Genomic DNA, 26,439 nt, shown 5'->3' on the forward strand with positions numbered 1-26,439 from the left:
CAACAGAATAAGTCAGGTGGAAACTAATCCAGAAATAAGTCATGTGCATTTGTTACTTTTAGTCATGGTAGTTGTTATTTTCAGATCGAGATTCACATTTCAAGTTGGTGCTTATCTGCCTGCATCATGAAGGCTATTCATGCTTTGGACTTTGTCAATGACAATTGTGTATGGAGACAGCACAGATCAGTTTGTAGGCTGGCTGACTTTCAGCCAGGCCAGTTCTACCTCATCTCCTCGAGCTTATTCCCTTACCACCTCTAAGTTCAACATTCTCGGTGGTGAGATCACAAAAATGCTATACAGCTATATTATATGACAATTATTACCCTTTTAGGATTGCATTAACTTCTTGGAAATGTAATCCTATTTTGTAAATGCCATGTTCAGGGATGTATTCTGCTTTCTTCTGGGAATAGAATGTCTCTGATTCGTGTCCATTTACATCAAACAGTTTACATCAAAAAAGCCATCTGCTGTCTTTGGCGCAACTCACTCGTCTTCCAGCAGTTCTCCTGGATCTGGTGTCATTTGCAAGCCCATGGCGTCAGTAACTAGGTTAACTTATTATACCTGAACTTTGGAGGCTGAATGTGCTTATTTTATTTTTATTTCTTATGTTTTGGGTTCCAATGAAGACAGAATAGCCAGCCAAGCTCTGCTCCTGGGAACCAATGGCAGGATGGGAATGGCACAAAGCTGTGCTAGAGAAGGGTCAGGCTGGGCATTAGGAAATATTTTTTCATTGTGAGGGTGCTCAAACACTGCAACAGGCTTCCTAGAGAGGTTATTGGTGTCCTGTCTGCATTCGAGAAGCATTTGGATAATGCCCTCAGTAACTTCTGGTGAAGTTGTCAGGTTGGACTCAATGGTCTTTGAAGGTCCCTTCCAACTGAACTATTCTATTCTATTCTATTCTATTCTATTCTATTCTATTCTATTCTATTCTATTCTATTCTATTCTATTCTATTCTGTTCCGTTCTCTTCTGTTCCGTTCCATTCCGTTCCGTCCTATCCTATCCTATCCTACCCTATTTTTTCATAGATCCCAGCCTACAAACATTTGCTATTGAACTTGGCCATTGTAGAGAGAAATTGGCCCATTGACTTCAATTCAGAAGACATACTAGGTAGTAAGCTTGGAAGTAACTTTTTTACAATGTCCTTAATGTGAGTTTATAGCCATATCATTAATTTTTAAACATTAATTTTCAAACAGGACTGACTACAGAAATCAATAGGCTTGCATGAAATAATCTCATCAGAGCAGAACCAAGAGCTCTTTACTAAGGCTTCTCCTGTTTTCGGCATCTCCTAACTCTTCTTTCTTTTTTCCTCCTCTTGTGCTAATAATCCTGTAGAAGCCCTCTTACATGCACATAACCCCAGGAGCAGAACTGGAAATTCATATTCCTAGAATGTCCCCAGAGCAAGTGTGCTTTGCTGGTGAAACGAGGAGAATTTTGCCCATATTTTTTATCTTAATATCCAGTCAGCCATGCCCTCAAGACTCTTTTGCAAGAGAGCTGAAGTCTCTGTGGATGTTCACATCTGTGCTGCCTTCTCAGATGAGGAATCTTTCTTCTCCCTTTTGGCACAATATATTGTGCACACAGTGGTCTAAGTCAGTTAATCACAGGTGTGAATTCTCCCCGGAGTACTTACTTTACTGTCTTATATTCTGTTATCCTTGTTATCAGCTGTGTATTGTTATGCTAAGGTTTTTAATAAGTTTCTAGGTTCCAGAAGCACATCTGATGAATAAGCTTAGACTTCTTCAGTCTCTACAATTTATGGCAGTGAACTAAAGCCCAGTGCAGAAACACCCCTGAATAAAATTTGCTAGTGAATTCCTCTCCAGACAGATATAAAACCCTTCATTTTCACAGAAGCTGATGTGCTCATCCCTATGAAAAGGAAATAAACAGTAGAAAACTATTTTATAAAGTTGGATATAGAAAGAAAAGAGAATGGGTAAAGTTGGATAACGGAAAAGGAGATCCATATTAGCATTAATCACCATTAACATTAGATGAACTCCTACTGGTGACCTCTGGCTGCTGGATGGGACCATCTGCCTCCAAGTGGGACAGTGCAAGTTCAGTTTTCACTGCAGCTTATCACACAGTTGATTACAGTCCCATGGGAGTGGGATTATCATCACTAAACAGCTCAAACTTGGATGACGAATTTGCATTATGTCATTTTAACACGGGACTGTGGGCAAGTGTAAGGCAACACATTCTTTTGGCAATATATCTCTGCGGCAGGATGTACTAACAGGCATGCAATGTAACACAAAAACCATACAATCAAGAGAGACAGATAAAAACACAGATACTCTGGCTGCATCACACCATTTTTCGTTCTGCCCAGTGTTTAGGAGACACCTGTAGACCCACAAGAAATGCCTAGTTCTGGCAGATAGTGCCATATATGAAGTGCTCATTGTACTTCTTCAACACGAACAGAAATAGAACAGGAACAAGCACTTCATCAGCTGAGGATCCCGGGCAGGCTCTGCTTGCTTGTTGAAGCCTTGCTGGCATTGGTCCTCCATGTTTGTCCACTGACAGCGTAAAGAACCGCTTCTACCACCTCTCTTGCCAATGCCTTTTTCCCAGTCTCATGGGAGTAGTCCACACTAGGCTTGCTATAGCATGTATTTGTATTGTGAGTGGTGAAAAAGAGCAATTGGATGTACGGGGTTTCTTTGCAGAAAGCTGGTTTATACTCTGATAAGGTTTGGCCTTATTTTTATCAGGATTAACCTGTAAGATTCATACTTGAAGTTAAGCTCTGATGCCTTTCTGCCTAACATGACTGACTTGCATATATATATATGCATATCAGCTTTAAAAAGCTTTTAGAGCACTTCCGTGAATAAAATTAAAACTAGTATGCTTCAAGTATGCAAAATATGCTGGGAGAGCAGATCTTGTATGAAGCATGACTCTGGGTCCCACTTTTTGTCCTGCCAGTGCCTAACTCCACCTGCAATGGCTTTGATGAGGCTGTTCCCAGGGCTTACAGAGCATCACCAGGAAAGCAGATCTGCTTTGTTGCTACCGTTCGTTTGGCAACGCCTCAGTTTTTAAAGGTAAGGGCATGTCCTTGATCCCAAACTCTCCTGGAGTTATGAAAATGGTGGTGTGCAAAAATTCTCAACTTTGCTAATTGAATGGATCACAGCTGTCACATTTCATGCACAGAAATCCAGTGAAGAGGATCATCAGGGTGAGTTGGGATCTGTAGAAGTGGTGTCTCTTCTGCCCCTCTCATACAGGAACTGTGAATCCTGGTTGTGTGAGGAACCACAACGTCACTTTGCAGATATGCTGTTTGTGTTCTGTTCCTCCGATGGGACAGCGCACAGATGGTTCTCATGTGGTGTCTTCAGGTCACTGCTCATAGTTTACCTCCTCCCAGATCTACATAGTTAAATGGTTGTTTCTGGAAAGAGTAGACAGCACAACCTGATGCCTGACACCATGGATCCCTAATTAACAAATGTGAGCTGCTGCATCAGGTGTCCTGTCCTCAGGGGTTAAGAGGTTAAAAAGCCCATCTGAGACATGGTCTGGATGAAATCACTGCCCCCTCACATGGCCCCGTCACTGCACAGAGATTCAAAGGGCTCTCCTGACTGATTCATGGCCCTGCCAGCACACAGGGTCCCTGCTGGTTGTAGGAGGACACCTTCCATTAATCTAACCACAGCAGTCATGCAGAGGACAGAGCTGTGGTTCTCTGAGAACACTGAAAGCAGTTCCCTCATTGCTGAGTTGCCAGAATCTTAAAAGGCACACAGAATCAAAACGGGCTGTACATGATGACAAGTGACACAAGGATAGGGAGACATCAGCTGCCAAAGCATCCAGGAAATCCTAAACACTGATCTCTCCAGGTCACCTGGATGAGTCATGTAACCCCTGGTCCTGACTCTCTCCTCTCAGATGGAGGCAGAACTGTTTATCTGACTGGCTGAGCACTTTGGTTTCGCATAACAGTGTTCTCATGTTGCACCTGAGCAGCTCCTGAACTGTATTCCTTGCATCAGCATGGATCTGGGCATAAATTGCTAGAGATTAACTGAAGCTATGCATGAAACCTTCTGCCATTGTGCGGCCAACAACTTTACTCACTTTCTTGAGCATTAATAAGTATAAAAGGAATGCTTAATGACAGCACACATCAGCTTCTCCACTCAAAGGGGGTTGGTGGCCTGAAAAACTTCTGACCCTGGAGGCAACAGCAGAGAGAGGAGTGGTGGAGGATATGATGGGAAGGCATTGCTGAGCCCACGGCCCAGTGGGATACGGTACCAAGAAGCAAGGGGACATCAGGGGAAAGCAGACAGGCAGTCCTGAACAGCACTGATGGAGACTCACCTGCAGGAGAAAGTTTCACTACCAGTGTCAACCCATACCTTTGTGCTTGAAGCCAGGAAGAACCCAGGCCTTGTTTCCCCCACTCAGAAACAGGGGACAAATGCCCAACAAAGGCAACATCCAGTGAGAGGTTGGTGGGAGTGGTGAAGATATCAGAAGAGGTGGGAGGAACTGCGGTCAGATAAGACTGCACTGAGGGGAATGGGACCAGTGACACAGAAACAAGTGTGATGGATTGCTCTTTGGAACTAGCAGGGAATGTATGAATCTCTTCTGTACTGTGCATTTATAGCTTGCAAACCTAGAAGGAGTAGTGGTGTGAAGCTGCAACTCTCACTAAGTTGGTTTTATTCACCATACAGGAGATGTGCATCGTGGAAGAGCCTTTAGAAGAATTCACGTCAAGACACAGTCTGGAATGGAAGTTCTTATTCCTGGATCACAGGTGGGTGACAAGAAGAGTGATCCTGACTGTGTTTTGTGTTTGTTTACTACTATTTTCCTGAGCACAGTTCTCTCAAAAGGTGTCATGTTTCACATCTAAATCATGTGAATGGGAGAGTTACTGCTAACACAAAAGCTAACATTTACTATTCCACCCTGCATTTATTTTTGTCCATCTTCTTAAACAAACTGCACTGTTTCTCAGGCTGCATTTGGGATTAGCTTTTTCTTGTTTGTTTTAAAAATACCAGTGGAACAAAGCATGCACCACAGCAAAAATATACAATTATAATACAACTGTGGAAATAACTCCTTCAAAATCCAGCCCATGTTTGTATGTGCAGTTCCCAATGAGTTATGACTTCCCATACCACAGGTCCTCATGTGAAGGCCCCTTAGAAACCAAGTTACTTTCCACAAGCACTTTTTCTCTGTAAAGGAAGGGCTGTCACAAGCCTCATGCTGGGGGGAAGGTGCCCCCTCTTTGGGCTTTTGTCACATCCCTGTCAACATGCAGAACTGCTGTTTGTTTTGTGGTTGTATGGGTTCACTTCTGTTGTGCCCAAATGCAGAGCACCGCCGATCATAGGATACTTGCCTTTTGAAGTGCTGGGTACTTCTGGCTACGACTATTACCATATAGATGACCTAGAGCTGCTCGCAAGGTGCCACGAACACTGTAAGTATCATGTAGCCCAAGTTCCTGTGAATTAACCAGGATACCTTTCTCAGTGACATATAGCTGCTGTTAAGGTAGATGTGAACTCAGACAGGGAGAGGTATACAGACATATAGCCATGACACCTTTGCTTCATGGCTGTGCGCCTTAGTGGAGTTGTAGCAGATTGGGTGCATCATTGATGATCAGCTGTGATTGAGGCCAATTCCTTTATCTCTGAGGAGAGCACTTTTGCCTTCTCTATTCCAAGCAGCAGTTAGTGAGACTAACTGAATGGATAAAATATGCCAGATTTGACTCCTGCTTTATTAGTCAGAAATATACAGGAATAGTTCAAGCAATCTCTGAGGAGATACAATTCCTGCAGACTATTTACCATTATGCTCACCATGTATTTGGCACTACCTGTGATTATTTAAATATAATCTACTAAAATTTAAGTGGAAAGCTCTTTTATGAAGTGAAGAAAAGGAGGCAATCAAATATTTGTTTATAGATCTGAGTGGAACATCTCAGTCTTACTGCCTCTGGGTGGCCTGAAAATATCCAGCCAAAATTAGTTTGTATAACTTGACATTAAAATATAGAAAGGTTAAATACATGCATGTTTGGGATCCCCTTGAAACCCTTGGAACAAAAGCAGAGATTAATTTTGTCCTTGAAGTCTATAATACACCACAGTTTACTACCCTTCAAATTCTTGACTATCTGTGAATTTCCTTCCAGCATCAAATGATTTCTATGTTTGCACAGTGTTATCTCCTGCACTCACTTCATTCCGTACAGTCGCTAGCATCTATCTGTACAGAATACTCATCTCCTCAAGTGTTTTTATCCGGTGCTTTTCTGCTACAGGTCTTCAGATGATCAGTGCTAGAACTAATCCCAGGTGCCTCATTAGGGAGTGTGCGATCAGCACATAAGCCAGGAAGAGTTATGTTTAAGTTGTAGCAGACATTAATGTGTTAGTGCCCATTAGTGTTAAAGCTAATTGTCCTGCTAAAGAATGTGTTGTTCAGACTGCCAGAAGAAGGTACCCAAAAGATGCTAAGGAGTCAATGGGGCCACAGACAGCTTTGTCCCACTTCTCAGCTTTCATGACCTTTTCACACTGATTGGACTGTGCTACTAGCTGTGTCTGCTTTCTCCTGACAGTGATGCAGTTTGGAAAAGGCAAGTCGTGTTACTACCGGTTCCTGACCAAGGGCCAGCAGTGGATCTGGCTGCAGACGCACTACTACATCACTTACCACCAGTGGAACTCCAAGCCCGAGTTCATTGTTTGCACACATATGGTGGTAAGGTATGTCAAGCAGTGGGGCATAAAAGAGTAAGATACAGGCATCCTCACAACTGCAAACTCTTGCTCTTCAATACAAGACCTGTGTTTTGTGCAACAAAAAATGAATCCTGAGCTCTCTGAAAGACAAAATGCTCGTTGCAGAAAGACAACTGGACTAAGCATTACTACATGCTATGCTTCATCTGTTGTCCACAAGCTTAGGAGTAGAGTAACTGTTGCATTTTTCCATTATCTGCAAAAGCAGTGAACAGACAGATCCCTCAGCCATTCCATTCCTTAAGTCCTGATGTGTTTTAAGAGATGTGTGGAAACTTTTCAGTGAAGTTACAGATTAGCCTTAGGATGTGAACTTGACCTCACCTGTTTAATCCAGTTCTTCACTTCAAGAAGATAGGTAGAGGAAGAAATGAAAATTAAAATGTAGTCTTTCAAATGCTATGCAGTTTGATCTGATGCAAGTGAGTTTTTAAACTGTTCATTTAGCCCGTAAAATTTTACAGTAATTCGTTCCTCTATTTGCTTGAAGCACATTTTATGACCACTGCTTTGATCCACAGAACTGTATTTTATATTCAGTTATGCAGATGTGCGGGTGGAGAGGAGACAAGAGATGGGCTTGGAAGAAGTGTCCTCAGAGGTTGTGTCCTCAGCACTAAAGGTACAGTGAGAGAGGTTTTTTTCATGAATACATACAGGAATCACAACTTTTTCCCTATGCTAACATCACTGAAGACTTCAGCACTGTCTTTCTAGGTATGTTCCCTAACAAGTTCAGAATTCATTGCTCAATTGAATAATTTTAAATTAAATAGGATACGTTCATTAAAGCTCACCTCAGCAACAGCTCATTGGACAGCACTTTAAGTAGGTGCAGCTTGGAAGGGACATAGACACTGTTGCCCAGGTCTTCACTTGGCCTCCCTGTGATTAGCTGTGTTCAAGTCATAGAGGCAAGACAAAGAACTGAGAATGCAAGTATTGGTAGGTGCATTTTGAAATGTTTTTCCCCAACAGATGCAATAGCTATTGTCTTCTTTGTTTTAGGACAGTGGCTCCAGCTTGGATCCTGAACAGCACTTTAACACGCTTGATATTGGTGCCTCAATCCTCAGTGCTAGCCGGACACCCTCGGTGTCATCCAGAAGCTCACCAAAATCTTCCCACACACCCAAGTCTGACCCAGCATGTGAGTTGTTTTCCTGGGTTGCTGTATTATTTTACATTTTGCAAAGTTATAGAACGTGTGTCTATAGAATCAACATAAATAGAGTGGTGTGATTAGAAAGGAATAATCCGAAATAAATAAAAAATGCTCACCCATGTAGGGTCACAGGGAAAACTCCAAAAGGAGCAATCTCCAGAAATAGATTCTTCCCCAGTGGCAGTCAGCCTTTAAATGGGGTCTAGGAGAGGTGGAGCCAGGCTCCACCCCTTCCGGTCACACAGCTGAATTGCCTTCACCTGTGCTCCCATGGCTGACTCATTGCTCACCTCAGGTGGTCAATCAGAGGTTCAGGCTGTGATTCAACAGTTCCCATACAGTGCCTATATGCCACAGCTGCTAATGTAGTAGTTATTGTTGAGGTATTGATGATACATGTGTTTCACTGACAGTGAAATGCAATGGTAACATACAAGAAGGAAGGTCTAATGCAACCTTCCATACACTGGAAAATGTATAGCAGGACTAGCCAGGAGACTTGCTATTTAGATCTCTTATGAAAATAAGGATTTGTGTCTTCAGATTTGAGGATGCCTCTATGCGCAAAGCAAGGCCTCTCTTGACTTACTTGAGTAATAGCAGCCTGAGGCAAGAATTCTGGCTAAGATTCAGGATGCTCCAGTCATGACTTGGGTACACCTTATGTGCTCTTTCTGCTTCTTGGCCTAGAAGAAAAGCCAGTGAGCTAAATCTAGTTATTCAGTCCATACAAAGGGAGCTTTGGGGTCCTTTTCTTCCACTTATTGGAGCATAGAGCCATAATCTGTCTCTTTGACTTTTGTCTTTGCCTAGACTCTCCTTATCAGTTTAATTTTACTGCTATTGAAGCCAACAAGAACAGTCTCAGCTCCAGCTGGAATTCAGCCAGTCCATAACCATTTTTAGCTAGGTCTCATAATCTTGACTTCCAATGGCAATGATCTACAGTTTGTGAGAACTCACCAGAACTCACTTTTCTTGCAGCTACACCAACAAAGCTAACTGCAGAGGCGAGCACTCCCTTGCAAAGAACATCCAGCACGCAGCAGGACTTAGCTTCACACAGGCTCAGCCAGTCTACTGCACTGCAGGTAACTTCCAGAGAACCATAGGGACAGGCAGAAGGCAGAAGGCACGTGCCATGTACTCAGCTTAGCAAATCCAAACAACTTGCACAAATGCCAGGTCATTAGAAGAAACATAGAACTTAAAGGAGCCAAACTTATAAATAAAGTTTTGCTTTGTTTGTTTTGCTTTGTTTTTAACCTAGGCTCCCTTGCCTTCTCAACCTTCATGTGAGCTTCTCCCACAACAGTTGCTGCCTCAAGCAACTTTGCAAAGTCAGCCTGCACCACTGGCACAGGTTAGTTGGGGGGTGGGAAGTGGAATAGGTCACTTGCCTCTCTCCTGCTGCTTTTTCCCTTCATCCAATAAGTAAATTCATTACAGGAGTCCAGGTCCTTGAGGGTTTTTAGACAATCTCTTTCATAGCTAAAAACAAAAATCCACCAGCTCTCAAGCTCTCAAAATGCTGTGGGAAAGTAATCTGAACTGTACACTTGTGTGTTTAAATATTTTCCTGCATCCATTCTCAGCAGAAGTCCAAGTGCATATAGGTCCCCACATCTACTTTGCAGGATGACAGAAAGCAGAGATGGGAAATCAGTTTTCAACTTTGCTCCACATCCCTTCAGAATCAAGGTCACAACGAAAATGAAAAAAACAAAAGCTAACTAAGGCCCTCCTAAAACACCTGTTTGGCTGCACACAGGCAGAACCAGCCTGCAGTAAGGGGCATACTAAGAACACCCATTCTGTGAGCATGCCAGCAACAGCAGGACATGTTCCACACTGACAAATTCCTCCTCTTAAATCTTTACGCCTGTATCTCACATGTGGGTGATGGCTCAGAAAGCCATCTTGGTATCTCATTTGGTTGGGTTGATGGTTGATAATTGGACTAGACGATCTTAGTGATCTATCCCAACCTTAATGATTCTGTGATTCTGTGATTTGCAGTAGATTTTGATGGAGCGAATTGGCGCACCACGTTCCCATCTCATTGTTTGTGCCTTGTGGTTGTGCTGTGATGAGTGTCCCATCATCCTCTGATTTCAGAAATGACAGAGTACTGGACCTAAGCTGCTGCTGCTGTTTGCGTATGGTCTTATCTTGCAAGATCTCAGTGCTTCTTCCAGTAGCATATAAAACATAAAAAGGATCCCTGCTCTAAAATAACAAATTCTCATTTATCTTTTGTATTTAATATTCTTTTCACGATTCCACACCAGCATGCGGTGAAGAAACAGCATATCAATTATCTGCTCTGAGCATTCATTTTCTTTTACAGATATCCCTCTCCTTTATTCATTAATGCACTTTCAAACATCAATTAGTTTATTTATTGTAACCCAGTGCATGTTCTGCATGACTTTTTTCTGCTTTCCATTCTCCCATCCCGCAGCCCTTGCTGGAGGGATGCTTTCTGGTTGTTAACCAAAGGCCCTGCTGCCTCCCTGTCCCATCACAACACTTTTTGGTGCTGCAGCTCCATCTTTGCCACCAGACCCTGGTGCCATTCTGTTGCATGGCTACAGGCTCAGTCCCTTGGCAATTTCTGAACTGGGGGAAGCAAACCTTGCCTACTGAACAAACCTTAAAGCACAGCACTAGGTGCCGCCTGAATGTCAGTGGTTTGCCTTAAACAAAGTGCTCCCTATTAGAATATTTGTTTGTTTGTCTCCCTCATTGTAATAAATTAAATCCCCTACAACACAGCGGATGCTGATGACTGAATAATAATCAGCACTAATAACTCCGTTTGGGATTACACAGGTGTTGTTTGGTAACAGCGAGAATGAACGAGTTGTTCTGTGAACCTCAAAGCCAATGAAACCTGGTTTGCAGGGACTGTGCCCTGCAGGGCTGTGCAGTAGGGGGTCCTCCTTCCTATTGCCTGGCCAGAGCTCACATGGCATCACGGCAGCACGGTGCTGTTGAGGCTCTCACAACTCTGCTGCACGTCTCCAGCATTGGGCTTAAAGTAGGAAGGCAGAAGGAACTGAAAGGTTCATTTCATTAGGAAACCAAGCAAAAAATAGAGTGTCTTGCCTTTACCCAGCTACCGTTTTAATGAAACTTGCAGGAACAGAATGTCTTCGAGGCATCTGTTCTTCTGCTCAGCACCCTGCAAGTGAGGGAACACCTCAGCTTGCGTGGTTCTTTACGGATCTTTTTCTCCCTTGATTAAACTGTGATCCTCTGCAATAATAGATATCTCACAGGTTAAGTCTGTCGTGTTTGACTGTTCTTGGGAAGCTGGTACAGTCACCTGTACCATGCACTTTTCTGAGGATCCCAAGAAGTTTGCTATTACCTAAGTGAGATGAATATCAACTTTATCTGATGCTAATGGCAAAGTTAAAGCAGTGCAGTGCTTTGTTGTGGAACATTTTGCGTTAAGCTCTTTTAATGTATTATATAATTACAGATTTCTCCTTTAATTAGTAGAGCAGTCGACGATCTTGAGATAAATACTTTGGGGTACAGGTCAATTGCTATTTCTCACCGCACAAAAACAATAGAAGCTTTGTAGTCACAGGGATCAATGCAAAAATTATCAGTAAACTTTGGGTAGGAAAAAGCAAGGAAGGAGTTTCTCACCCTTTTCCTTAGCAGCTCTCATCTGGTAGACCAGCTAACTACTGTTGCTGTTAAGTGGGAAATGAGAAACCAAATATCTTACATATAAAAGATGCTGAGTAAAACAATGGAGTAATGACTTAAAATCAACAGCAATACATTTTTGTGTGCTTCACCCATCAGCATAGAGCTACAAAAAACAGCCACTGGAACAATGCGCCATCTTCGAGTTCAACAAGTCATAGCAAAATGCCTTCTTTCTTTCCTTTTCTCCTTTCTTTTCTCCTGGATGCTTCCAGCACTGCGTCTTTTCAAAGACAATTTGGATTCTTGGATGCCCTGATAACAGAAAAGCACACTGATTTTTTTTTGAAGCCGTAACACTGTGGGTTTGTCTCAAAGTGTGTTTTTTACTTTTGGAATATGAAGTTGTGCAATGCAACAGTTCCGAAGCCAATTAAAGTTATAATGAGTTTTGGTGGACATTGAGTTATACATGTAGACACCAAAGAAAACGGAGTATTTACGGCCATGTTGTCCCCTCTTTGTTTATGGAGCCATTCCATTTGGTGCAAAGCATTGCTGCTATGGAGGCTGCACTTTCTTCTTGACCCTCATTAGTGATCTCCATTCTACATTATTGTTTAGGATAGCCTTTCTCCCACTGAGCCGAGCTATTTGTTCTACCTCGTGTAAAAATAGCTTAATGAGTATTTCTTGCAGCTTGGCCACTGCACAGTGGCAGAAATCTAGAAAACGTTTGCTGTGGCGAGCTGTGGCATGATCTTATAGTAAGTAAACAGCAGAATAAACCATTGCAATGCAGCTGTTTCTGCATGGAAAAACGAAAGTATTGGTAAAACACATTTGGAATACAGCTATGTTGTGCTAAGGGCTCCAAATACAAGCCAGTGATAAAAATGCACTCATTTGCCATCCAGTTAAGATGCTCTTGATATTCTAAAGCAGCGTACTCTCAAAAATGGGCATTCCGATAATTCCTTAACAGAACAGGGTCAGTTGTAAGCAGATCACTGTAAGTGAAGCAATTTAATATATGGGCGTAAAATTGAAAATAGAAAAGATTTATCTCTGCCTAGATGGTAGTATATTACAAACACATACTTTAGCCCTTTGACTGTGCTCTGCAGTCAAAAAACTAATAACTTCTTACAGAATAGTGTTGCATGAAGGCCTGTTTTCTTTGTAAAGCCTAATTTTTCCTCTTTTTTTTTTAAGTTCTCTGCCCAGTTTAGCATGTTCCAGACCATCAAGGACCAGCTAGAGCAGCGAACGCGGATCCTGCAGGCCAACATCCGCTGGCAACAGGAGGAGCTCCAGAAGATCCAGGAGCAGCTCTGCCTGGTCCAGGATTCCAGCGTGCAGGTGCGTTGCTGCTGGGAGGGCCAAGTATCCTCCTGTGAAGCACTTGATAGGGCTGGTGACTTAAAATTAGCCCCAGGGCCTAGGTGCACTGGTGTCCGATTTTTTCACTTGCTGGGGTTGCATTGAGTAAAGAGGAATTGTCCTGGGCCATGTATGCTTAGGATGCTCCACAAGTAATGCCTCCTATTTATTTCCATGGTAAATACAACCCATACAATGAGCACAATAACACTGTTCGACAGAGCTGATTCTTGGCTACAAAACACTATTTTTCACCATAGTCAGCACTACTGGTTACACATTTTCACCAGTCATGAAGAAGCGCTCCAAATTATCTGCACCAGAGGAGGTGACCCGCTGTTCCACAGCTGCTATGAAACACTCACGCACCCACTACCTCACTGTGGTGATATATTTGCTAAAATGCAGCTTATGAAAGTCCAGTAGAGAGACACGATCAGATCTTTGAATTCAGTATCTGATTGCAACTCTATACATTCCACTTGAAATTTTTCAGGTAATATATTTGTGCTGATTGAAAATGGAGTTGAAAATATACCAAAACATTGATGCCTTTTGTTTTTGTTTGTTTCTTTTTTTTTTGCAATCTTGAAACCTGCTCTCAGATTCCTTTATCAAAATGGAAAGCATGGCTGCATATTTTTGCTGTTCACAAGACTGTGTTCAGCCAATGTATCAAAATCCATAAAGTTATTTGCCATTACTTGAGCTAGCACTGCACTGCACCCCATGCCCTGGTTTCAGCCCAGATGGGGTTAACAGCACATAGTTTGGTCCTTGCTGAGTGATGGTTGTGCAGCCGAGCAGGAAGAACCACTGCCTTTATAGTGAAGGGTAGGGAGGCTAGGGGGTGGGCTGCACTGAGATCTGTGCCGGGCCACATGCAGCCCATGGGTCATGGATCGGACATGCTGGGGCTATGGCATGTGGACATGAGAAAGCCAACTCACCTGAATGAGGATGTTGCACTCCAAAAGCCTCTTGAGTGGCCTACTTCAGGAAAGATTAAGAGCTCTCTGGAAGAAGAGGCGAAATATCTCAACCATAGTGGTGGGTGGAAGAATTTGGGTCATTTAGACTAATGTTTTAATACTTTATCTGCTAAGTCTTCTGAGTGAGCAGCTGTAATGGAAACGTGTTCACATTCATACTCAGCACTGATTGTATCTCTCCAGTTCATTAGTTTCCATCAATCCATTGTGTGTTTTATGGGGACATCAAGGGTGCTCAGTATCACGTCTGTCCCTCCCTTAGTCACCAGCCCTCCTTCAGGCACTCCCCAAGGGCTCATCTCTTTCAGATCACTCATTCCCTGTTTCCCCAACCCTACCACAGCTGGGACACAGAGTACAGGAGATTAATTCCCTTCTCACATTAAAACCTCCAAAACCTCTGCTGCTGTTCATTCCATTACAGCTGGGAGGTGTCTGAGTGTATTTGTCATTGGACCAGCCCAAGCCTTCAGGGTGAAACTGAACGGTGCTGCTGTCCTTATGTCTTCGATATCCTCTGCACAGAGTTGGTACAATGTCTGCTTTGTACGGCCTCTAATCCCTACTGCACCAACAAGTTCAGTTTAGTACATCTCAGGTTTCTTTTAATGACAAATGTAAGAAACCATCCACTTTTATGGTGGTTTCCTAAAAGCAGGTTGATTACTTCTCTGTTCCTGTATTATGTAACTATGAATAACAGGCTAAATGACCCTTGCTAGAAAAGTTGCACTGGAGACCCGCTGTGAACACTGTGCTATCAAGATTTTTGGAAGACAAGCTCTGCCACAGAAATTAAAGTCTCAAAGAACATTTTAAGCACGGGATGAAAACATGGGACCTGCTAAAGCCAATGGGAAATTTGCTTCTGACTTGCACAGAAACAGAATCTCACCTCTCATCAGCACCTGTGAAATGCATTTTCACGTATTAGAACCATTTGGGATTATATGTTTAGCCAATTAAGGGATCGGTGAAGCCAAATTTGAAACATTGCCACCTAAGATACTGCATGTGCATTACTGTAAGGCAGCACAGCAGTGAAAGATCCTGGAAGCAGGGCTCCCTGTTCATGTTCCCATACAAACATACAGGCAGACCAGGCTTAGTTTCAGTGTATTTCCTCTATTGGTTCTGCAGTGACAGTGACTAGCAGGAAGGAGAAGTCCCTCTGCAATTGTCCAGAATATTCAGAATCTTGGCATGTGTCTGAAAGCTGTTATTGTTATTATGAATATCAAGAGACGTGATATTTTCACTTTTCCTTCTAATTGTGCGAAAATCATAGCTCTCCCTCTGTGAAGTCTTCAATATTTATATACCCTGATCCTTCTTTTCCCCTTTTTTACATAATCCAGGCAAAAAATAGAAAATGAGAGCACCTTCTGACATGCAGGAAGGAGATTTTGTTTTTGTATAGCTGGATGGGGAGGATCTTCCTGCTCTGGGATCTGAATGCCTTTCTGTCCCCCCAAAAACAACCTCATGAGGCAGCAAGCTACGGGCAGTCACGCTTTTACTTCTCCTGCTTTCTTTAGATTGAAAAAAGAGATTACTGTGCCATTGCAAGGATGGAGTGGGTCTGGGGATTAGCTTTGTCGTACTTGGCTAGGGGCAATTTAAAATAAAGCCTCACAATTTCACTTGTAGCACTTCTGTGACTCACAGGAGTAAACTGTGAAGTCGGATACCTAACCATGTGCTCTGCCAAACAGATTTCATCACTGAGGGAGCTGCATGGCTGCAGACATCAACCCGTGTCTCTTAACAAGGCTGCAAAGCGTAGCAGCAAACAGAAGAGCCTTACTGTGGAGCACATTTCTGGTCATCTTAATATTCCACAGAGAGAACGGGGCTGTGCTGCTTGTGAGCATGGGGGAGTGCCGTGGGCTGGACACAAAGGGGGAAGCGTTCCCTGGTTTTCACTCACTAGCTCCTTTATTAGCATATGGTCCCAAAGCGTACAGGTAGCACCATGGGGAATTAAAGCCCAATTTCCATTTCCTTCAGAGGTCTTCAAAGATGTAGTGCAGCACTTCACCAAGAAGCACTTTCCCAACCGGACAGATGTCAAGCTCAGTCGTCTGCATTTGTAACTATTTCCAAGAGCCTTGCACAATGAAAGATGAAGCTAGCAGGAGGGCCATAGGCCCCGAACAAAGTGCTCAAAACCCCATTAAGTCCCTGGTACTGCTTTCCTGACCAACAAAAGCATTAAGGGCAGCAGCAGCAGGAGTAACCTCAGAAGTCTGAAGGATGTCGTTTTCTGTGCCAGATTTGAACAGTCTGGCTAATGAATTGTGGATGGAAAGGAAAGCAGAAAGAAGAGCTGAGAGTGAGCAGCTTGCAAGAAGTGAAAATGAGAGCATACATATCCACCCATAATTTGCAAGCCAATCTCTCTTCAAAGTGAGTGAATCTCAGATCCCCAGTGCTGCACCTCTCTCCTCTGCAGGTATTTTACTGAGGGAGTCCTGATTCCTGTAACGAAGAGCTGTCATCACCTGATTATCCAAGCAGCAAAGAGTCAAAGAGCTGTCTCCCTCACATCTTGCCAGTGCAATTCACCCATTAGCTGCAGAGAACGACTATCTCAAGGGCTGTCAGAGGGCCCCTTCCCTCCCTTGCAGCTTTGCTGCGTATGTTAACAAGCTGGCCAATTAAAAAATATTTGTAAGATGCTTCTCTGATCTTGCAGTTCACTAAATCAGCCACAAGACATGTCATTATTGGCAGCGCAGTTATGGGGCCGCTGATTTATCTGTTTGGATTTGTTCCGACTGGAAAAGATTTCTTTATTATGGGGTTTGTGTTGCTATTTAAAGCTGCAGAGTTTCAGAGGAATTCAGGCAGGACTATCACAAGAGATACATTAGGAAAAAACTGTTCTGCACAAATGGAGTACGTTTTTGCTTTCAGGCTTAACTTGCAGGTAGCAGCTCCCTACTTCAGTACTCTCTCAAGTTAAGTTTTATTTTATGAGGTGTCTTGAGCCTTCCAGTTCTGTAGGGATAAAGGTTAAATGACACCATTGCTTCCTGCCCTCAGCTTGTTTTTGCAGGGTGTTTGTGTTCAGTCAGTAATAATGCAGCTTTGTCCATTTTAACGCAACGGAGATCATCCCTTGATACAAAACACTCATAGGCCTCTCTGGGCATGGACACGGGAACAAAATAAATTGGCTTACAGCAATAAACTTGGTTGTAAATTCATAGTGTGGCTGCCAACTGTGCGCGTTCCTACCCAGTGGCACACTCTGGTAGTTGCAAAGTAGGTTACTCTGCTTCCTGTCAACGATAAGCTACTTAGCCTTTGCCTCCAAGTAAGGCAGGCACACAGACAGCTCACCGCAGAGTAAGTCATCTGCTGCAAGTTCCACCCTGTCCAACATTTGCATTGATGGATACTGAGTTCGCATTGGATGGACTTAATATTTCACCAACACTGTGCACCATATCCAGGAAGGACACTTAAGATGTTGCTCCTTAAGATCATACCTTGTGCCAGCATTGTTGGGAAGAGTGGGCTCACAGTCCACATGACGTGATTGGAATCAGGCCACTTACTCTGCCTCCTCTGAATTTTACATCAAACATTTTATATCAGTGGAGAGTGGTTTCATTGCTGGAGTTAATCAAGTTCATTTACCAAACGTGTCCAAAGCTGAGCTTCTATATAACAAAAATAAACAAGAAAGCAAATTTTCATAATTTCTGCCTTTGATTTATTCATAATAAGACCTATTTACTTGGCAGAAGTTGCAAGACCATCTGTCTTGCTGGTATGTAACGGCTCCAAACTCAGCGAGCAGGGTTTTTAAAGGAAAACACTCGGAGCTAATTCAGACCTGCTGCAAGCAGACACAACTCTGTGACTTGACCCATTTATTTCTGTCAAGCATCTTTGAGTTTAGTTAGTCTACAGGACCTGAAACACACCGCATCATTGCTTGAGGTCCATTAACATTTTCATTAATCACCCACTTCTTTCATTAAAGTAACTGATTAACGTAAGATTTGTCTCTACCTTGTTTCTGAGTAAAATCTTGGCAGGCAGAGATTCATTATATTTGAATTAAAACTATGTTTTTAAAGCCAGATAAATAAGCACAAATATGGTAGATCAGTCCCCACTTATGCAAAGAAAATCAATGCATTGTGTCGGTTCTTTGGAGAAAGGTGTGGGTTTTTGGTTTTCTTTCCAAAAGAAATGACAGGGGACATGATAGTTTAGGGAACTGCTAATATAGCAATGAGCTGCATAAAGGTGTACTAATTACTGGGTGTACCTCAGACATACTGCTGTGAGTGAGACTGATGGATGAATAATGAAGAGAACAATTGTGATTCTGATTTCATTTAAACTCTCGGTAGCTCCACTTATATTAATGGAGTTCCACACTTGTAGTAGTGGCGTGGAACCAGAATCTGAGCCAAAAATGCCTTCAACTACCTGGGAAGCACCGCTTTGTACAGTCCTCGATGGCAAGAGGATAGATTTGAAATACTGTGCAGATATCTTGGTAGCGTTAATTATGAGCAGTTCTAAAAGATGCCTTTTTCTTTTGTATAGCTCTAGTAAAAGAAATAGCCTCTAGAAAAGCAAAAAGATTCCAAAGTCCTGCAGCTTTTGAAAAAGAAAGATTCATCTTGCAGTGCAAGAATGGAGAGTAAATCATTTGCAGAGTGGCTTCTAGTTCTCCTGCACAAGCTGAATGCGTGGCATGATTAGGAAGAACACCAGGTGACAGCTTCCTGATGGGAAATCAGATAAATGACAGCGACTGCCTGTTTACACATCTTCTCAATGATAAGGACACAGCCATTCAACACGGACAACTCTGGCCTCGCTGTGGCCTCATTAAATACATTCAGCGACCCAACTGTACAGAAGGTGTTGAATTTTCTAAGACAAATTCAATAGCAGCCTTGCCTGAAAGACAGGCTGATTTGTTGAAAGGAAAAATGAAAGGATTAAAAACACATGCAGTTACTCTTTGCTTTCTGGTCAGGGTGCCCCAGAATATGATAAATGCACAGTAAACTGCCCTCAGAAAGGCCCTGCCTGCCCCGTGGAGTGAAGGCTTTTACCTTCAGGACACATTTCACAAGTTATGATGCACTTTTAGAAGGAGAAAGAAAGAAACCAGAGACAGCAGAATCATTAACACAGGAAATATGTTATTTCCAACTAACAGTAAATGCACGGTGAATTCAGAGCTGTGATTACTTTAGGAAATATCTCTAGATTTAAATCCGTTACCTTCATTACGTGTAACGATTGGTCTACGTCACTAAGACATCTCCCTTGTTCTTTCCCAGATGTTCCTACAGCAGCCAGCAGTGTCCCTGAGCTTCAGCAATATTCAGCAACCAGAGCCACAGCCACTGCAGCAGAGATCAGGGGTCATTTCTCAGCAGCAGCTTGTTCCCAGTCCTCAGCTCCCAGGGCAAATTGCATCTCCACAAACACCGAGCCAGCAAGTACTGAGGGAAGCAAGTGTGATATCGAGCCAGGTAATCATTTATTTGACTACAGAAGCACGCATATGGAAAAGAGACACTGAGCTGTTACAAGACAAGCAAGTAAAATCACATCAGTCCTGCAGTGATGCCTTTCCTTCCCTATTCTGTCTACATGCAGATTATAAGTGTGTCCCTACAGCATTTACTTCACCTTAAGCCCCTTTTTAAGATCTCAGTCAGGAGAGTTACTCGCTGGTTGCCATGATGGCATACTGTTGGAGTGCTTGGATATTGATGTGAGATGCATGGGGAAATGGAAGCACAGCATCAAGTGTTTGTAACCAAGACTTGTGAGATCCTGGCACAGCAGTTCTGTCTTACTGCAGACCCTCAGCCGCCTCCTTGCTCTCTTGCAGGGCCCGAAGGCAGAGAGGAACACTGAGCTGACGACAGGCAGCAGCCGCCCAACTCGCAGCACGGCCACACTGTTTGGCCCCTCCACCCCTCTGTCCCGCCGAGGTCCTGGCCCCAGCTCTGGTCCCAGTGCATCCGCTGCTGGCTGCAGCCATGACCAGCAGCTCAGGTAGGGTGCAACACAGACTGCTGCATGGCCTTGAGATGTCCAACGCCTCAGGCTGCCCTGTGGGAGTGAGGGAGGGGGTGAGGTTCCAGTTCCAACTAAGTATATTGAGGCGATACAACCCATTCCCACTGAAACCAGCAGGAATGATAGAAGTTTCCCCCTCCTGAAACCCAGCACCTCAGAAGGGCACACATGTGACCCCAGTTGAAACGCACGGCCCCAAACCTCCGCTCAGCAGAGCTGAGGTTACATCTCCTATGCTCAATCTTGTGTCATATCTACAAGTGTCCTGGTTTTCAAAACAAGGCATTTTATGGTCTTTATCTTACAGCAGTATCACTTTTTCTTTTTTTCCATGTGCAAGACTGTTGCTCAGCCAGCCTATTCAGCCTATGATGCCCACGTCCTGTAATGCAAGACACCCTTCAGACCTCAGCATGGCTGGATCCCAGGCTAAGTATGTGGCTTGTTAAAGATAAAATACCAAAGTTGTTTTTGAGGGGAAACAGCCTTCTTTAGTAAGATGACAAAATAGATATAATCAGGAGCATGTTATTGTGCTCAGCCTGGTTTTCCAGCGTCAGGGTCAACCTCACCTGCCTGGTCACATCACTAACAATTACAGAGAGAAGCAGAATGTGTCAGTGGTATCTTAAGAAGCCCAGGCTGGGGAGCTTTTCTTCCTCACGCAGCACTTACTTCAGTGCTGAAACTTCTGACCCAAAGAAAGTCGGTCCTGACCCAGCTGAAATAACCAGCACCAAGAAAGCTCTCCCCCTGTGCACAGGGAAGTACTGGAGTAACACCAATGTCAGTCATTAAACACGTCTTTTTCCCCTTTAGCTGTTCGCTTCTTTGTTTTTGTGGTCACCATCCTTAATTGTGAGCTGTCAAAACGATCAGTTCTTTATACATCATTAAAGCGATTCCATACGTTACCTCAGGAGTGCAGGTATTCAGTAATTCTTTTTCAAACATAATTGTTGCTGCTTAAGATTACCTTGAATTAAAACCTTCAACACACAGACCTGCAGCTGAGACCTGCTTTTAAGCCTCTCAATAAATAGGGCTGATCTTCAAACATACCTCTCCCCATTCAAGTGCTCTGCCTGATTCACAGGACCCTTTTTCAGAGCTCACATCCTTTCCTAAGTGCCCAAACGTTAGCATTTCTGACTAACCCCTAATTTTGAACAGCTGTTAGAAAACACACAGCACAGTATGATCTCACCACCCATTACAGGATAAACAGAATTAGGCTGGGTTGGCAGTAGCTCCATTGTGGTTTTACCCAGAGCCTTCTGCAAAACAGCACATATTTGGCATTTGCTATGCAAAAGCAGCCCAGCAAGAGGAGCCGAGTGTTTTGGTTTTGGTCTGTCTCTCATTCTAGAGGATTTCTAGAGGCTTCTTGTGTTCTTCTAATGTGGTCCACAGCTATGGGAGCTACGAGCTACTGACCATACTTGACAGTATGTCTGCAAGCACCTTAGAAAGTAATGAAACCTACCCATCTTTTTGCAGGAGATTCCCACCACCACAGGCAACCATACCAGAGCACAGGCAGCAGAACAGGGAATGTATTTACTTCTCAGCTGCCGCAGTTCAGAACTCATCTTATTAATAAAAAATCAAAGGCCATTTGCTTTAATGAGCCTGAGATGTGAACCTGTGGCTGAAGACACGCATAAACTAAAATCCCTAATGAATCTAAACTGTGGTCTGGATTTTGAGGTGCAGTGTGTTCTGCTTTGCAAGTCCAGCTCATGCACAGCATTAAGCAGAGCAGTGCTGCCAGTGACGCTGGTTCTCACGTGCACAGATCTGATGCACTGGAATCTTTTGCTAAGCATTATTTATGAAGACTGTTGATGTCCACCTCATATCCTAGGAAAAGGCCTTTGTTTCTACTGGTTTATTCTTGCTTGTTTTCCTTCTTTCTCACACAGATATTCTCAAAACCAACAAATGTTTCCAAGCTTGGAAGTGCAGACTTCCAGCAGCGGCTCTCCAATCGTTCTGATGGGACAAGCAGTGTTAAACCAAGGGTTTGCCACAACTCCTCCTTCCCAGTCATCCTCTCTGCCACCTATGCAACTCCAGCACCAACAGCATCAGCAACAACGCTACCTGCAGGTAGGGAAGGACAAAGAAGACAGTGTGTAAAACACATGCACAGAGTAATGAGGTGAATGGGCTGTGCAAACAGGGCCTGCAAGCCTTGCCAAGCTGTAAGTTTCAGCGGGAGCCTGATCACGGCTGAGATGGCCATTTCAGAGATACTGAAATGTGCAAGACACTGATACAGTGTCGTGTACCCTTCCAGTATAGCGAGGGAGCAGTCAGAACAGTCAGACCGTTTCAAAGGAAATTACTAATCCTGCATATTGGAAACATAATCAGATTATCCTGGATGTATTTCAAGTGTATTTCTAGACGGAGAAAATTGCTGCCTTAGGATTTATTTTGTACTCTTTATTAAGTACAAGATTTGCTTAGTTTACAAGTCAAAAGATGATTTTTAATTAACAGCACCAACATAAAATAAGATCTGGATCAGATATCCAGATCTCTTCCATAAACTAAAGTATTTCTTCGACTCCACGAGGCAAAGAAGATGAATTGGAGCAGATCACCTGGAAGCACCAGGTGATTTGAAGATGAAAAATACCATGGTTTTTTGTTTTGTTTTGTTTTACCTAATTCAGCACATACTAAAGCTAAGGGGAAGGGGGGGAGGGGGGGGGAGGGAAGATGTGTCTCTCTAGGTGTCTGAAAAGGAGCTGAACTGAGTGTATAAAACCTGATCACAACTCCACTGGAATCACTGAAAGAGTATCATCGTCCTCAAATAATTAAACAGAAAAATGGCAAGTCCTAGGCAGGGCATGCCTACTGGAAAGCCTTTCTCAATGCCTAATTGTAATCTTCTCTGCTGCAATTCAAGTCCATTCCTCCTAGCATAGGTAAGCAAGCTCCTTGCCAAGCACACAGCCCCAGAAATAAAAGCCAGCAAAAGAGTAATGTTTTTAGGCATGCTGTTCATTGAGGACGACGAGCTCTAACGTGTGAAAGAATCAAACAACAAGGTGAATTTTATTTTATCTGTAGGTACAAACACCAAGTTCTTTGCACAATGAGCAAACTGATTCTTTGCTCCTGCCATCTTACTCACCACAGCAAGGAAATATGGGGTATCATCAGACACAGCAGCAGCAGCAGCAACAACTACCAAGAAGAAGCAATAGCTTATCAGAATCATCAGATTTATCACAGCCACTGCGATAGAGTCCCACCAGCACAATCAATGCACGATTAGCTTTAACCAATGGGCACATGGGGCAGGAGAGAATGACTTTGTACTTACTGTTTCGGCTGTTGCACGAGCCTTTGTTTCACAGCTCTGTGATGCCACAGGGGACAGACTGCTGCACAGAGCACACTGACGGCACCCCGGATTCAGTCTGTGCTGTCTTGTGAGCACAGCACGTCCTGGCAGAGTGAAACAAAGAGGAACACCATCCTGTGCAAACTCCATCATCACTGGGTGCACAGGAGGAGGAATTCCAGCTTGGTGTGTCACTTGGAAAGCTGTCCGGCAATTCCAAAAGACTGTTGACAGACACATGAGGTACTTGGCCTTCAATCTTTCAGTTCTTCTTTTTGTGTATGAAAAGCACTGCGTCAAAGGTCTATTGAGGAGAGAACAAGAGATTATTTTTATTATGATTATTGTTATTATTTTGCACAACTGCACAGAGGACAAAACCTAGGCACTTTCTGTAAAGAGAAGTTTGTTTCCTTATCCTTGCGGCCAAATTAGCACATCCAATGGAAAAGAAAGCCTGGTCGTTGGTGAAGATGGTCTACAGCTCATAACCCTTGATTTAGAATCTGAAAAGTATTATGCAGCTTACCCTAACTGTTCTTCGGGACTGAGAACAAATCAACAACAACAACAAAAAAACACTGGACTGTTTTCTGTATCAATTGTGATTTCAAAAGGTGAACTCAAATTCTAAGCACAATCACGCATCTCTCCCGTAACACAAGATGGATCCTTCTTCAAGATGAATAACTCACTCACTGCAAGTCTCTGAGAAATATGCACTGTGTTTTGGCCCACTGACTCGGGATGCTGCAGACTATTACATATCTCCTTCATTATAACATTTAGGGTTGAATTTTCCTTTGGGGGGGGGGGAAAGAAGAAATGCACTTTTCGCTTTTTTTGTATGTTTTCTGTTGATATGTTTCTAAGAAAGATTTTATGTAATTATTAAATAAAAAGTAGTGTATTGTACAGCTGTTGTAATAATGACCTATTTCTATATAAAATAAAATTATATGGAATTATGTGGAAATTATTTTGTATATGAAATATCAACTCATTTCACAAGTATAAAGATTGTGCTTGTGCTTTTTTGTGAGTGGATATTTTGTAATAAACTAATGAATTAGAAATGGTTTTTTTTTGTGAAGGGTACGACTGTTTCATGCTATATACATCTCCAGCTATTATTTTTTCCATTTAATGATGGACAATGTCTTTATTTGTAGAATAAAATAAAATAGCCAAAAGGCTTTATTGCAGGACTTGCACACATTTTCCTATGGCTGTTCAACTACGTGACTCACTTTAGATTTTTTAGTATTAGTTATAGCCTTACAGGGTATTTGGCATCCAGTTAGCAAAAACAAATATCCTATGGGATCTGGGGTATGGCATAGACAATGAGAATGATAACTTAGGGAGTTAAAATAGCTGCTAGCCAAGACAGCTAATTTTACATTCTTTTATAACTCTGAAGGCCATTGCTCTGTACTTCTGACCAAACAGATTTAGACTGGGACAAAACGCAGGGCACAGCAAGCAGCTTACAGCAGTCTGATGCAGCATATAGCCAGGCTGTGACCCGTGTTCACTATGCAGCAGCTTCAGTACTTAGTACTTGGGCATCCGTGTGCAGACTCTTCCGTGTTAAATTCAAATTGACAAGAGGGAGCAGCCAAAACACAGACTTGCTTTCCCCCTGCAATTCTGCTGCAGGAGCAGCAAGCTCCAACAGAGAACAAGGTGGACAACTAGGTGTAGGAATGTCTTCATCTGCCACAGCAGGTTTGAAGGGATGGTTCCCAGAGCCCCTCAGGACAGCCTGTATCTGCCTGACACAGCCTAACCTTCAAGAGAGCACAAATCATTCTCTCCTTCCCACACTTCTGCACCAGGGATTTCACAGGGCCTTCATCTCTGACCTCTATGCCTTACAGAAACAACAGAGATAATTGCAAAAGGTGAAAGGAAACTTTCAAAAGTTCACTTGCCCTGGGTTCTGAAAAGCCTTCTGTACAAACAGAAATAAAACAAACAAAAAGCTAAAAATCTCCTGGAGAAAACCTGCTGGCAAAATGACCCCACTGCTTCCACAGCAGGACTGGCTGGAAACAAGGATTGGTACACGGGTATTTTAGTTTGTACTGAAGGCAGATGAGAGAATCAAGTATGTATGTGTAAGTATGTGTCTCTAGGAAGTGTTTTAAGCCTACATCTGGTCTCTAAGAAAACGTTTCTACCACTAGCTTCAGTCACCTCTCCCAGATATCTGAGTCACTGCGCTCACGTTTAAGTTCTTACATTCGGTGAAGCAAGAGTGACCCCTCCAGATGAAGATTAAAGCACCAAACCCTACGGTTCTTTCACCTGATGTCTGAGGAAACTTCTTTCCATTAACTGTAAACATACCCTAGTGAAGGCACATTAACTAAGTAGGGGCTCACTTCATAAATGTCATCCACTTATTCTCAGAAATGGGAAGGGAAATCTGTCTATTCGGAGGCTAGGGTTTGAATGCCAGGTGGCCTGTGTGGAGCTGGGCTCTGTGATTCCTGTAGGTTCCTTCCAGCTTGGGATATTCTGTGGTTCTATGACTCTTGGATCTCAATTACTCTGACAGAAGCCACAGGAAAAGAAAATCTCTTTGAGGAATTGTTTTAGTCTCCCACATCTCTCCAGATACTCAGCCTCAAATCAGCAGTACCTCAGCAGCTAACAGGCTGTCAGTAGGGTGGGGTTGCCTTCCCATAAGCTGGCTTACATTGTTGTTTGGAAGGACACACTTGTGAGAGCAGATCTACGTCAGTATCTCATTTTTCATGCTCTGTCTCACTTCTCCTCTGGACACACATTCCAGCTCTGGGTTACTGCCCTTGCTCCCTGTTGCATGGATTGCCAGTCCTATTTTACAGAGTGGGTTGTTGTTCTGGTGTAGTATAGCTGGGCTCTGCTTTGTCCCAATGGAATCGCCCAGGGAGGTTGTGGATGCCCCGTCCT

General features: G+C 43.2%; 1 protein-coding gene across 9 annotated transcripts in view; it reads left to right on the forward strand.

The window, feature by feature from the left end:
* NPAS2 (neuronal PAS domain protein 2) overlaps positions 1-24,704 on the forward strand; it is a 90,989-nt gene extending 66,285 nt beyond the window's left edge. For 7 of the 9 annotated variants that reach the window (XM_015850417.2, XM_015850382.2, XM_015850407.2 and 4 more), the window contains 14 exons: positions 2,983-3,101; positions 4,755-4,837; positions 5,409-5,515; positions 6,671-6,818; positions 7,395-7,476; positions 7,863-8,004; positions 9,004-9,110; positions 9,290-9,382; positions 12,901-13,047; positions 19,382-19,576; positions 19,942-20,108; positions 20,473-20,565; positions 22,058-22,244; positions 23,220-24,704. In XM_015850417.2, the coding sequence (XP_015705903.1) occupies positions 2,983-3,101; positions 4,755-4,837; positions 5,409-5,515; positions 6,671-6,818; positions 7,395-7,476; positions 7,863-8,004; positions 9,004-9,110; positions 9,290-9,382; positions 12,901-13,047; positions 19,382-19,576; positions 19,942-20,108; positions 20,473-20,565; positions 22,058-22,244; positions 23,220-23,396 (1,847 nt within the window). In that variant the 3' untranslated portion in view covers positions 23,397-24,704. Of the gene's footprint in view, positions 1-2,982; positions 3,102-4,754; positions 4,838-5,408; positions 5,516-6,670; positions 6,819-7,394; positions 7,477-7,862; positions 8,005-9,003; positions 9,111-9,289; positions 9,383-12,900; positions 13,048-19,381; positions 19,577-19,941; positions 20,109-20,472; positions 20,566-22,057; positions 23,075-23,219 lie in introns of all 9 variants that reach the window. The other 2 variants (XR_001552316.1, XM_015850400.2) reach the window with 2 other exon arrangements.
* Positions 24,705-26,439: the final 1,735 nt, after the last annotated feature.

Source organism: Coturnix japonica, chromosome 1 (genome assembly GCF_001577835.2).
Source record: "Coturnix japonica isolate 7356 chromosome 1, Coturnix japonica 2.1, whole genome shotgun sequence".
NCBI classification, from domain to species: domain Eukaryota; kingdom Metazoa; phylum Chordata; class Aves; order Galliformes; family Phasianidae; genus Coturnix; species Coturnix japonica.